The sequence below is a fragment of the Pinus tabuliformis genome, chromosome 6, assembly GCF_031772625.1.
Source record: "Pinus tabuliformis cultivar Carrire ecotype Pingquan chromosome 6, CPIR1, whole genome shotgun sequence".
NCBI lineage: Eukaryota > Viridiplantae > Streptophyta > Pinopsida > Pinales > Pinaceae > Pinus > Pinus tabuliformis.
Window position 1 is genome coordinate 979,588,829 of NC_142292.1, and position 11,804 is coordinate 979,600,632.

The 11,804-nt window shown below is 39.7% G+C and overlaps 1 protein-coding gene across 1 annotated transcript in view; it reads left to right on the forward strand.

The window, feature by feature from the left end:
• The window catches only part of LOC149262272 (uncharacterized), a 91,645-nt gene extending 80,237 nt beyond the window's left edge, over positions 1-11,408 (forward strand). Inside the window, exons 2-5 of the mRNA XM_089423869.1 lie at positions 7,321-7,424; positions 7,541-7,717; positions 7,922-10,617; positions 10,843-11,408. Of these exons, the coding sequence (XP_089279995.1) occupies positions 7,321-7,424; positions 7,541-7,717; positions 7,922-10,617; positions 10,843-10,950 (3,085 nt within the window). The 3' untranslated portion in view covers positions 10,951-11,408. The remainder of the gene's footprint in view (positions 1-7,320; positions 7,425-7,540; positions 7,718-7,921; positions 10,618-10,842) is intronic.
• The last annotated feature ends 396 nt before the right edge of the window (positions 11,409-11,804 follow it).

The window sequence follows — 11,804 nt, forward strand, 5'->3', positions numbered from 1 at the left end:
GTTGTCTTTTGTTGTAAATGTACTCTCTCTCTCTCTCTCTCTCTCTCTGCTGAACTATTGAAGAACATATAAGAAGAATTGATCAAGGGTTTCCCCACACTGGGGCTTCTCCTTGGCTAGCGCCACATCTTGTGTCCTCTTGTCTTGGCTTGTATTCAGTGATTTATGTTTATGTTCTATTTGCAGTTTACTTTAATGCTGATGCGATTGCTAATCTGGAAAAGATATTGAGTTAGCTGTGAAAATTGAAATAAATTGCTCTAAGCATAGAACATACCTAAAATTAACACTTGGAGATGTAAAAAGTGCAGATAACTGATCCTACTCCACAAAGATGTCGTGACAAAGAAGCCAACCAACAAAAGAAAAGGCAATGTTGGAGCAATATCAGGATGAAGTCATGATGGGCTACTAGGTCAAAACTTGTAATCAAGCAAGTACAATGAAGCATCCATGAGAAGAGTATTCCGAAGCATGGACAAGATGACAAAGGAGTAGCCAAGATGACAAGAAAAACCTGATAGTCACTTTCCACGAAGCAATGGCATGACAAACCAAGAAGGAAAGTGATCGATGGATGGTGCCCTACCTAGAAGAAGTTCGAACAAAGACTTCATGACATCAAGAAAGCAAGGAGATCAAGTAGCCAAAGAACCCACGAAGAAGAAGCTGCTAATGAAGGAAAGAGTCCCCAGTTAAGAGGGAGCTTTAACAGGTCCTTGATCAAGAGGGAGTTTTGGATCACCCTTGATTACAAAGGAGTGACAATTGTGTTTTCCATTTCACGGGTCATGCACTAGACCAGGACTAACAATCGTAAGTCTAGATGAAGGCCATGAATGGAAATGTAGACACAAGTTAGACACAACATTCTTGTCTTCACTCAAGAAGAAAGAATGGGAGGATTGGGTAATCATTTAGCATTTGATACTCTTTGAGGATGTGTAGGGCATCCAAGATAAGAGTAGGCAAGAGGACCAATATTCTTTGAGGGCTGGGAACCCAAGATAAGAATAGTCTTAGAAGGTCATACTCGATGAACCCTCGAGTGGGTATGTACCTTGAGAGACAATGATGAAGGTGTCTATAAATCATTGGTCTTGCCAACATTGTAGCTCATGGTTTCGTAAAGAGATGGAGCTATTAGTCAAGGCCTTGCACTATGACAATGTTGATGAATATGATGCTATAACAGATGGATTGCAAATCCGATTTCTCTTATGTGAATTCTTCAAGATTGATAATAGCTAAACACCTTGTAAAGTTGTATGAATACCTCCCTCGTTAAGAGGGAGTGTTGAAGGAAATGTAACTAGGTTCGGTCTTCATAAATGTAATTTTGATATTTGTATTTATTCAAGAAAAGAGAAATTATTTTTATAGTATTTGTCAATGAGTTTCTTGCTCATTGAAAATAGGTCAAGCACATTTTAAAGTGCTTCTAGAAAGTCAAAGTCAAAATGTAATTATGATGAGACCCTTTGAGGGCATGTTACATCATGTATGTCAATGTACAAGGTCATGGGAACACCTCCAAGCAAAGTCAAATCCTCTCCTAGCATCAACGAAGTCTCCAAGCAGCAAAATAATGAATAAAAGATGAATTATAGTGTAACTGTCAAGTTGGCCTAAAGGACAGTCAAGTCGGCCTAAAGAGGAGGGACAAACCTCTATTTATAGAGGTTGTCCACTCCTCATACAACGCATCATCAAGCTCTGAAATTAGCGAAGAAGGATAACCGAGTAAAGGTGGAGAGAAGACAAGTTTGAGGAGCCTCTAGTGCAGCGAAGGAGAAGAAGTCAAAGCCGAAGTCAAAGGGACTGTTTTTAGGGTGAAAAACAGTCACATGTGCGAGAAACATAGTCACCTTTGCGGTCACAACAACAGTAATATAACAGTCTCAAATTTATCATTGTTTGGGCTTCTAAATAGGCTTACTAGGCCTCCTATCCAAGCGAAGAGAGAAGGACCTCAAGCGAAGTTAGAAGGAGCCATATACCTACAACTAGGACCCTCCCACGTGCGAAAACTCGGGTTGCAGTGCTGTCACACTCAACCTACTACCATACATCAAAAGGAACTCGGATGATCTAGAGAAGGAGTGAGTATCCTTAGGGGAAGGATATCACTAAGTAAAAGTATCTCTCCTAGAAGATCTACTTACTATAGAAGGAAGAACAAAGTGCCAGAAGACAGAAGTCCATGTGCTGGAAGTTATAGTGCAGAAAGAGGAAGGATTTGACTTATGCTTGGAGGATATCCTAATCAAGGGTCTAGGGTTTGGCAGCGGTTCAAATAAGAAGCTTCAATAAGAGAAAACTTACCAGGGGTTTTCATCTCAAGAGTGGAGAGGTTTTGTCCTTGGTAGAGAGCCAAATTTTGTGTTCTTGTTATTTTGTTTTAGTAGCAGTTTGATGAAGTACACACATATGCACTAATAATAATAAGAAGAAGCATAAGCTAATAAGAAAAGTAAAAAGACTACACAAATTGTTATCAAGTAACGAAGAATCACACTACACTACTTTGCGCTAGATTCTTCAATAGATCTGACCTTCTTCCCTGGTGCTGTTGTCCCTAGGAGCCTCCTCATCCTTGATCCGATGGCTGGATTTTTCATGCTGATGGCCTATCCAATGACTTGACTGTTGACTTTTCCACGCTTGCAGTGTTGTGTCCCGCTTGCAATCTACCACCTACAACCGCTGCTAGTGTTCTTTTGTAGCCAGTCAGCTCGATTCAATGCTTCATTAGGCTCCTCCATCCTCCTTTCGACAAGCTCACCAATTGATCGTCTCAGTGCTTCTGCAATGTTTTTCGCCCACAATGGCCCCTCAACTCCCGTGCGTAGTTACTTGTTTTCGGGGCTTGGTTTTCAGTTTGATTTGCAGAATGATTTGTTGAGCCACTACATTCTCTGCCTCGACTGGTTCCCTTTGGCTGCGAGCTCCTGTCACTTGTGTGACCCAACTCAACCCTTGAAAAGGTTTTCTCTGCGCGTTGGCCCTGTGTCTTGATCAGTGAAATATGGAAGCTCGAGCTGCTCCTTGTTGGCCATGGCTCCTGGCCCCTACAACTTCTTTTGTCGTTGGTCCCCTGAGTAGCTTGCTCCGTCCAACCACTTGTTTGCGCGGATGGTTGTCTTGTAGGCTGGTCGACTTGTTGGCTGCTGTGGCGGTTGGGTGGGCTGCTAGGTCTATCATTCCTTGCTGTGTTTTTGTTTTTTGTTTTTTTTAAATGCGCCCTTAAATAAATTGGCCCTTTAAAAAAGTTCTCTTCGGCTGTTTGGACGATTTACTTCGGCCCCAATTTTTGTTTTTGCTTGTATGATTGTGGCCAAACTTGGCCTTGATGATCCGGTACGAACATGACACCTGCGATTCTGAGATCGGTTTTCTTTAGAATACTAACTCTTGTACCATGTTAGTTTTTATTCTAAACCTAGCATTTGACATTTAATTCCTAGCATAAAACTTACTGAATAAACACAACTAGGTTCTGAACAAAATATTCAACAGAAGCACAATCACACAATCATTCTCAATCACATATGCCACATATTTTTGCCCAATCATAGTTCTTCATTAATAAATTAAACTGAACATAATTAGGCTCCCATCCTGGGATAATAGCCCAATTGAGGAATTATATATACAACGATAACCCTGGAGTTATCCACTTGATCAAACCCTAGATTTGTCCTTTGATCTTCCTTGACTGATTTGGATCTATCTCTTTTGCTTCTCCTTGCACCTTCCTTGGACCCGACACAATAGAGTATCACACTCCTCCTTTTGAGGCTAGTGTTGTTGTATAATGTGTCTTTCTCTCTCTCACTAGCCTTTTTTTATAACTTTACATTGAGCCAAAACCCTAATGCTAACTCTAATCTCAAAGTGATTGATGGCCGATATTAGATCTCGCCTCCCTTGAGATCAATGGCTAAGATTAAAACTTACTAAAGTAAATTATTTACTTTTCTTAAGTTTCTTTTAGCTCAATAAACTAACATATTAATATGTGCTTTTTCCTAAATTAAACTTAGGATAAGTTACATCAACAACTTGCTCACACTAGAGCAAGTGCTCTAAGGAGAATGTGTGCAACTTTTGCACAAGTATACCCTTAGGCCTGTGTAGAAGTACCTGCCCTAGCTACAAATTTCAACACATCTAGCACATCTGAGATCAAAGGCATGGGAAGTGATACACCACTATATGTAAATGACTGATGAGCATAGGAATGCAACTGATTAATGGAGAATAGCAGGTCCAGGCTAATAAGCAATAATCTCATCACAGAAACAACTAGTCACACCAATTGAGTGTGTCTCTAGGGGAGTTGGCTTAAAGGTCAATGCCCCCTCGATCCCACCCATCAATGGTGACGGGAGTCCACTAGTGGTGATGCCCATTGGACCATGCAATGGGTTTTGAAAAATGCAGTGGTGGGGGTGCAAAGTTAGTCTTGGTTGGAGAAGGTTAGCACGAAGGATGGGTGCTTTTTGGCGGGCATGAGGTTGTGCACTTAAAAACTGTGGTGGCACTCTGTTAATTTTAGTTAACAATGGTATGTTCTATGCTTAACACAATTTACTTCAATGTTCCTTAGCAGCCCAATAACAATTTCCAATAGCAATCACAATAATCACATTGACAGTAAAAGCAGATAGAACATAAAACAAACTGCAAAAGACAAGCCAAGACAAGAGGACACCAGATTTGGCGGATGCCAGGGAAAAACCCCAATGTGGGGAAAACCCTTTGATCAATTCTTCTTATTATTAAATCAAAAGTTCAGCAGAGAGAGAGTACAAAAGTCAAATTGACTTGCCCAATACAAAGTCAAAACAGCCCTGTAAATTTCTGCAGTCAACTGCAGTCAAACTTCAGCCCTAACCAGAAAGTCAACGCTGGTCAAAACAACAGCAATTCTTCCTTGAAGCAGCTCGGTCTTCCTTGGTCAAACTCGGCCTGATCAGGAGGTCAATTTCAGCCCAAAACAGCTCGGTCAAAGGAGAGAGAAAACTGCTGTAATTTTCTGCAGTCAAACAGCAATCAACCCTGAAGTCAACGCAGGTCAACCAGCCCAGAAATTCTCGGTTTTTGTGCCCAGCAATGCGGCCTGAGAAAATCAAACTTTTGACCCAAAAACCAAAGTCAAACTCAGTCAAAAACACCTTGGTCAACGCTGGTCAAACCTGTCCCTGAAGTCTGAAATTCGGCCTGTAATTCTGCCCAGAAAATCTGTCCTCCTAGCCACACGTGTGAGAGAGAGAGAGGCTGCCCAATAGCTGTACGAACCAATCTGATGAAGAGAGAGAAATGTGTGAGTGATGAATGTGCCAAATGAGGAGTGAGGTCTCTTGTATTTATACAATTCGTTGTGGGTGAAGAGACACATCCATTGCGCTTCTTGAGCCTACATAATGATGAACCCGACTTGAACAATTTGCGCATGTGTGGGCATAAATTCAAAATCACATTGACTGAGTGAGATGATCTTTATATCAATCCTGGACCTCTCGAAAAGAGGAATCCAATGCAATCATCATCTCCATCAAATGAGCTGTCCCAAGGTGGAATTTGGCCCTAGTTGCCAATTTTAACACACTTAGACAAATGAGCCTCCCTGGTTTAGAGGAAAAGTTGAGTTCCCTGTTGAAAATGTAGCGAGCGAGGTCTTTTGGCTTGTGCATTTGTCGGTGAAGACCTCAAATTGCCCTCATAAGTTAGACTTCAGTGATGGTGAGTTTATTTCTAGTTTACGGGAATAATCATCAAGAGTTCATGCGTAGTGTTGGAGGTCTAGTTAAGTGGAAGCCTTCATCAGTTTGACTACAAGATTGTTTGGCAGTCAACAGTTCAGTTAGAGCGAGTTAGTCTTCAGTCTTGATTGAAGGAAGAGTGAGTTAGATCTCCAGTGTTGATTGGAGAGAGCACGAGTTAACAACTCCAATGATGATTGGAAGGACACTGAGTAACACTCTCAGTTAACTTGCTATCACAACTCGAGTTCTAAATTTGAACTAGCCTAATTTGGCATGGATCGTGTCTATAAAGAAGGACGGAGGCACAATTAAATTAAATTGTTTTGTGCACGAGTTTGTGAGACAAAGAAAGTTCACGATATTGTGAGAGAAAACCTGATTGTTGAGCATAGGAATTGTGTCCTAAAGAATAGGAGTACACGTTCCCTAGAATTTAAGGGCATTGATTGTGCGCCGGTGTATGGAGCTGGGGTCCTAAATAATAGGGGTTGAAGTGTGCATAGAAATAGCCTAATAGGGGCCAAGTGCACTACAAAATAAGAGATTTTGTGCGCAAGGAGATAGGTCCAAGTGCCCTAAGAAATAGTGCCATAAGTGCGCTAGAGAATAGGAGATTAGCGCAAGGATTAGGGAGGCTCAAGTGTGCAATGAAGGAGAGAAGAATTGAAGCAAGACAACAGGGTTTGCAGAGCAAGTCAAGGAGGCAGCAGAGGATCAATTGTGCACCAAGAACCAAGATCAATTGTATTTGCTGAGATTTGTGTGAGAAGCAGAACACTTTCTCAAGAGAGACAGATTGATTTGTAATAGATTCAATTGCTCCAAGGACAATTAAAAAAATAGCCACATCAAGCAAGCAGGTTTTCCCTGTTGGGTTTCCTGAGAAAAGTGTGTCAATTTGTGTGATGTGTTTTTATCTGTGTTTTTATTCCACTGCTTATAAGTCGTTAAGAGGCTTTGTATCTTGGTGAGAGTTAATTAGTTTCAGTGATCAGTTATTCATCTAAGTAGTTGCAGAGATTTCATGGAAATTTAACGCTCCCATGCTAGGGGAAAATGTTGTTTTTAATTCAGAGCTAGTAAGGAACCATCAAGGATTGTCAAAGACAACCCCATGGTAACAAACTCTTCATTAGATGGCAGACAAGTTTTGGGAGAATGCACAGTGGTTGATAAGAGGGATGTGATCTTTATCAAGAATAGAAGGATTTTCTTTTAAGAAATACATTTTTGCAGATCAATTTTGTACAACATTATATCATTTCTGATTCTTTATGTTAGGTATATCTACAGCCCAATGTGCCATATGTTTTGCTTATTTTGAAATTTAGATTTCCCGGTTGGCAGTTTAGTGCTAGTGCAGGTATTTTACAATCAGTTTACATAATATCTATTCTTATTGATTTCCAGAACAATACAAACATTGGTCTACAATGCTTTTCAGTTTTGTCTATTGCTAGGCGCATGTTGATGTAAAAGAAGCAAAATGTAAAATTACTGAGCTATAGCACTTAATGCATTTAAAAATTGTGCATTATCTCATTGGCAGGTATGCAGACTTGAGAAGGCGGTTTCTTGTTGACCCGCACATAATGGAGGACGGGCAGAAGACAGCTCATTTGAACATGGACAATCCATTGTCTCAAGATCCAGGTGGGTAAATATTTAAATTGGAATGGGGATGATGCATTCGACATAGGAGATTGAATGTTTTATGAGGACATTTTGTCCCCTTCCTGAACAGCTGAATATACACTGCTGTACCACAGAAAGCATATGGGGACGTTTCTTCAGAAATGCTGAATTGGAAAGAAATATAGACAAAGATCTGACACGATTGTATCCAGAGCACGGGAGTTATTTTCAAACACCTTCATGTCAGGCTATGTTGAGGCGTATCTTGCTTGTATGGTCTCTGGCACATTCAGAACATAGTTATCAACAAGGTACATTGTTTTTAACGGATCTTAAAAATGTTGCTTAGTGAAGTGTTTCTTGGACCTTCTCTTTTTATTTTTTATTTTTTTTATATTACAAGTAAATATAATAGCAGATTTTCTATAAACATTTAATAGTGGATGTGCAAATTATATTCTATTATCTTTGGAAGGACTTTATGTGGTGATATTGCATGTTTGGTTGCTTCCCAGGGATGCATGAGCTACTTGCTCCTCTTTTGTATGTTCTTCATGTTGATGTCACACACCTCTCTCATGTGAAACACCTATTTGAAGATCTGTCTGACGAAAGGTTTGATGGTCTACCATTCCAAGAACATAATTTAAATGGGAACCTTGAGAAACAAATAAAAATGTCCCCAGTTTGTAGAAAGGTGTCCAGTATTGCAGAAGAGGATAGAAGATTGACTGACTGTTCAGAGGAGGAAATCCTCAAATGCCAAACAAGTATGGTTAAAGTTAATAGCATTGACGAACTCGACCCAAATGTCAGGGCCATATTTTTAGGAAGTGATGCTTATGGGGTGGAAGGGGAGCTAGGGGCTCTTCTATCTGGAAGATTCATTGAACATGATGCATATTGCATGTTTGATGCATTGTTAGGTGGACAAGGTGGACTAGTTGCCATGGCAGACTTTTTCATGAACCATCCTGGGGTTGGCTCTTTATCAGGGTTGCCTCCTGTTATTGAAGCATCTTCTGGTTTGTATAATTTGCTTGCTGTCACTGATATCTCTTTATACAGTCATCTAGTTGAGCTCCATGTTGAGCCACAGTTTTTTGCTTTGCGGTGGTTACGTGTGCTCTTTGGTCGAGAATTTGTGCTGCGGGATCTTTTGCTTGTGTGGGATGCAATATTCTCAGCACCCAGCAGCCAGACATCTTTGGCTGAAGATGATAACCCTGCAAATAATATTGTGCACTCTCCTTGCAGTGCCTTTATTTCAGCAATGGCGGTTTCAATGCTCCTGGAATTAAGATCAACATTGCTTGCAAGTCCAGATGCCACAACATGCCTTCAGAGATTGCTTAATTTTCCACGCAACACAGATGTCAGAAAGTTGATAAAAAATGCTATGTCACTTCAACCTATGATTACAGAAAGCACCACTCCGCCTTCGACAAAAATGACCTGGAATTTAGACTACACAAGGACAGGTAAACTTGTTAGAAGTGCAAGTGCCTCTCCTATTCGATCCGCAATGTCTTGTAGAGGATGTGTGTTGCAACACCAAAAGCCTGGTTCATGTTCACCTGATGGCATAAGGGTACCATTGCCAGAGAGCTATTGGGAAGAAAAATGGATGACTTCTGTATTGGAGAAAGTGGTGCCTCAAGAGTCATCTAATCAAGAAGTTGTGGATAGGCTTGGTAAGAGCTCAAGTGGGGAAGTCTCTGAAAATATTCCAACAAATAGCTCGAGTCAACAACACCATGGGTCGGGTTCAGATAGTGGAAAAGAGAAAAAGAAATCAAGAAAGAAAAACTGTGGAAGATTGTTGAAAAGCGAGTCTGAGTCCGTTCCAAATAGAATGGATGATCAAAAAAGTGGGACTAGTGGGAAAGCAGTTAGTTGCAAATTGTTGGATGATCAAATCAAATGCTTAGACACACAAATTAAATCTAATGTTAAGAATTTGCTAGTGGCTAATCAAAATGAAAGTGATACTGCCTCTATGGACAAGATGCTTGGACCACCAATTCAGAGTGATGTAGAAAAACAACTTTTAGATGCCAAGGATGTTCAATCAAATGAAAAGAATGTCACTGGACTTACAGATGAAAACCAATGTGAAGGGATTCAGTCTGAAGATCAATTAATGGGTCATCCAATATGTAGTAAATCCATTGAAGGCGTAAATCCTGAGAATATATTGGGACAAGAGGCAGATAATTTTAGTGTATCAACTAATATTAGGATAAAGCAACAAAATTCAGGTCAATTGGTGTCTGCTTCTCAAACACTCTCGGTGACTAAATCTGAAGCTGAAAGGGTTTCAGAATGGGATGCTAATGGTGTAAATAAAACAGAAGTTGGAGCTCAAGATCAAGTAAAAATGCCAAATGAGAGTGTTGACCGGAATAATGGATTAAGTGAAGAAAAATATTGTGTACAATCACTTGATTGTGCACTGAAGGGATCATCAGGGAAAGCTGTCACAGACAATGCTTCACAGACCGGGGGAGTTTCAGCATTCTGGAAGAAACAAAAGGCTTCATCAGCAGCCAATAATGGTAGATTTCGCTGGATGTGGAATTTTGGTCGGATTATTCCTGGGGCAAAGATTAACAGTGAGGTTCCCAAGGGTGAATTGTCAGCAAATCAGATTGATTCTTCCTGGAAGAACAGACTATCTGAAGAAAACAATGTTAATTGTGCCAGAAAAACAGATGTTGAAGTTCCCAAGGATGAATGCACAACAGAAAATGTTGATTCAGATGGGAGGAAGTCCGAAGAAAATAATCTTTCTCCCGGGGGAAAGGCTACTGAAGAATGTTCTACAGATGAATTGACAAAAAATAACATTGATTGGGATGGTGAGAAGAAATTTTCTCCTGAAATCTCTTCTCCTGAGAAGAAAGCTAATAGTGAACTTAAGGATGAAAATCCAGCAAATAGTACTGATTCTGATGGTAGGGGGCCACTGAAGGAAAGCGATGCACTCTCAAATATAGCAGAGTCTGCCTTGCCTTCTATGCAACTAGCTAGTCGGAAGGATGATGCTGATGCCTGTTGTAATGCATATGATAAGGGTACACATATGGTTAATAGATCAGCTGTTTCAGACGCTCCCTGTTGCCCAAAAGAATCAGCAAGTTATTTGATTGGAGACAGCCCATCAGTCAATTTGAGAATTATTGGACAATCTATGCTTGAAAAAATTCAAGTAGGCCTTTCCCCTTGACAATAGATATTTATTCTCTGAATAATGGGGAAGGCACCTCTTCACCATCGTAAAATACTTTTCTCAGCTCAAACTGAGCAGGGGAATCAGGATATGATACAAGATTCTGTGATCCTTTTTTATTGAAAATTTCATATCATGTTCTGTGCTAAGTTCTAACTGAATGCTAGCTGCAAATGTAACTTAGTTGTATTGTTTCTTTTTCAGGTCCTTGAATCAGCTCTCTTAGGAGATCTGATGTTGGAGAAGGATGCTGCAGCATTTAGTGCATTAATGGATTTACGAGAAATTGGCAACAAATTATTACAAATGTGATGGATTGAAGTTACCCTGCAAATTTATGAAAGTTTTAAGCGATAAACCCATGTTGCTGGGGGAGTAAGAATTTTCCACTGTTGCTGGCTGATCAGCAATTCTCGTGGATGTATGCTCTTTCAACTGCATAACACTTTGTTCAGCATGGTCATTCCGAGTGGAATGACTCCTCATCCGTAACTATTTCCATGAAGCATCACCATATGGAAGGAATCTGCTCCAGTCAAGATTATTCAATTGCAAAACCATGGCTTCTTTCATATACAGAAATCATAGTGCAAGAAGTGCGTGATTTGGACTATATTGTACATTAATTGTTAAGTGTTTTTCAATGGACAAGGTCAATGCATTGGATAACAGTTCTTTTTTGAAGTTTTATGGTTTGTATACCATTGTATCAAATATATTCTCCACAATTTTACATGGAGCAAAAATTGTTTGTTCTATATTATGGGTTACCGTATTGTCTATAAGCTTTGTTTTAGTAAAAGCAAAGCATTAAAAAAATGCTCTGCAAATTTTCTGCTATGTTTTGCTATCGTCAAATGTTTGCCCAAGTTTCTTCCGTCTAATAAATATAAATAAGAACTTCAAGAATATTCAGATAATATTAAAAATAACTCTCAAATAATGGTTGTAAATTCACGTTAACGTATCTATAGATAAACCTTTTCAGTTTCAATAGATAAACCTTTTCTTAACGTTCTACTCCCTACGCAAAGGAGTTGTGCTTAAATACGTGGCATTTTGGACTTGCTTTTACTTTTGCTTTTTACTAATTTATGCATTCCTCCACATTTTACAGCTTGCCTATTATATCTAGGCACCATACAAATAACTAATCAACTGCAATT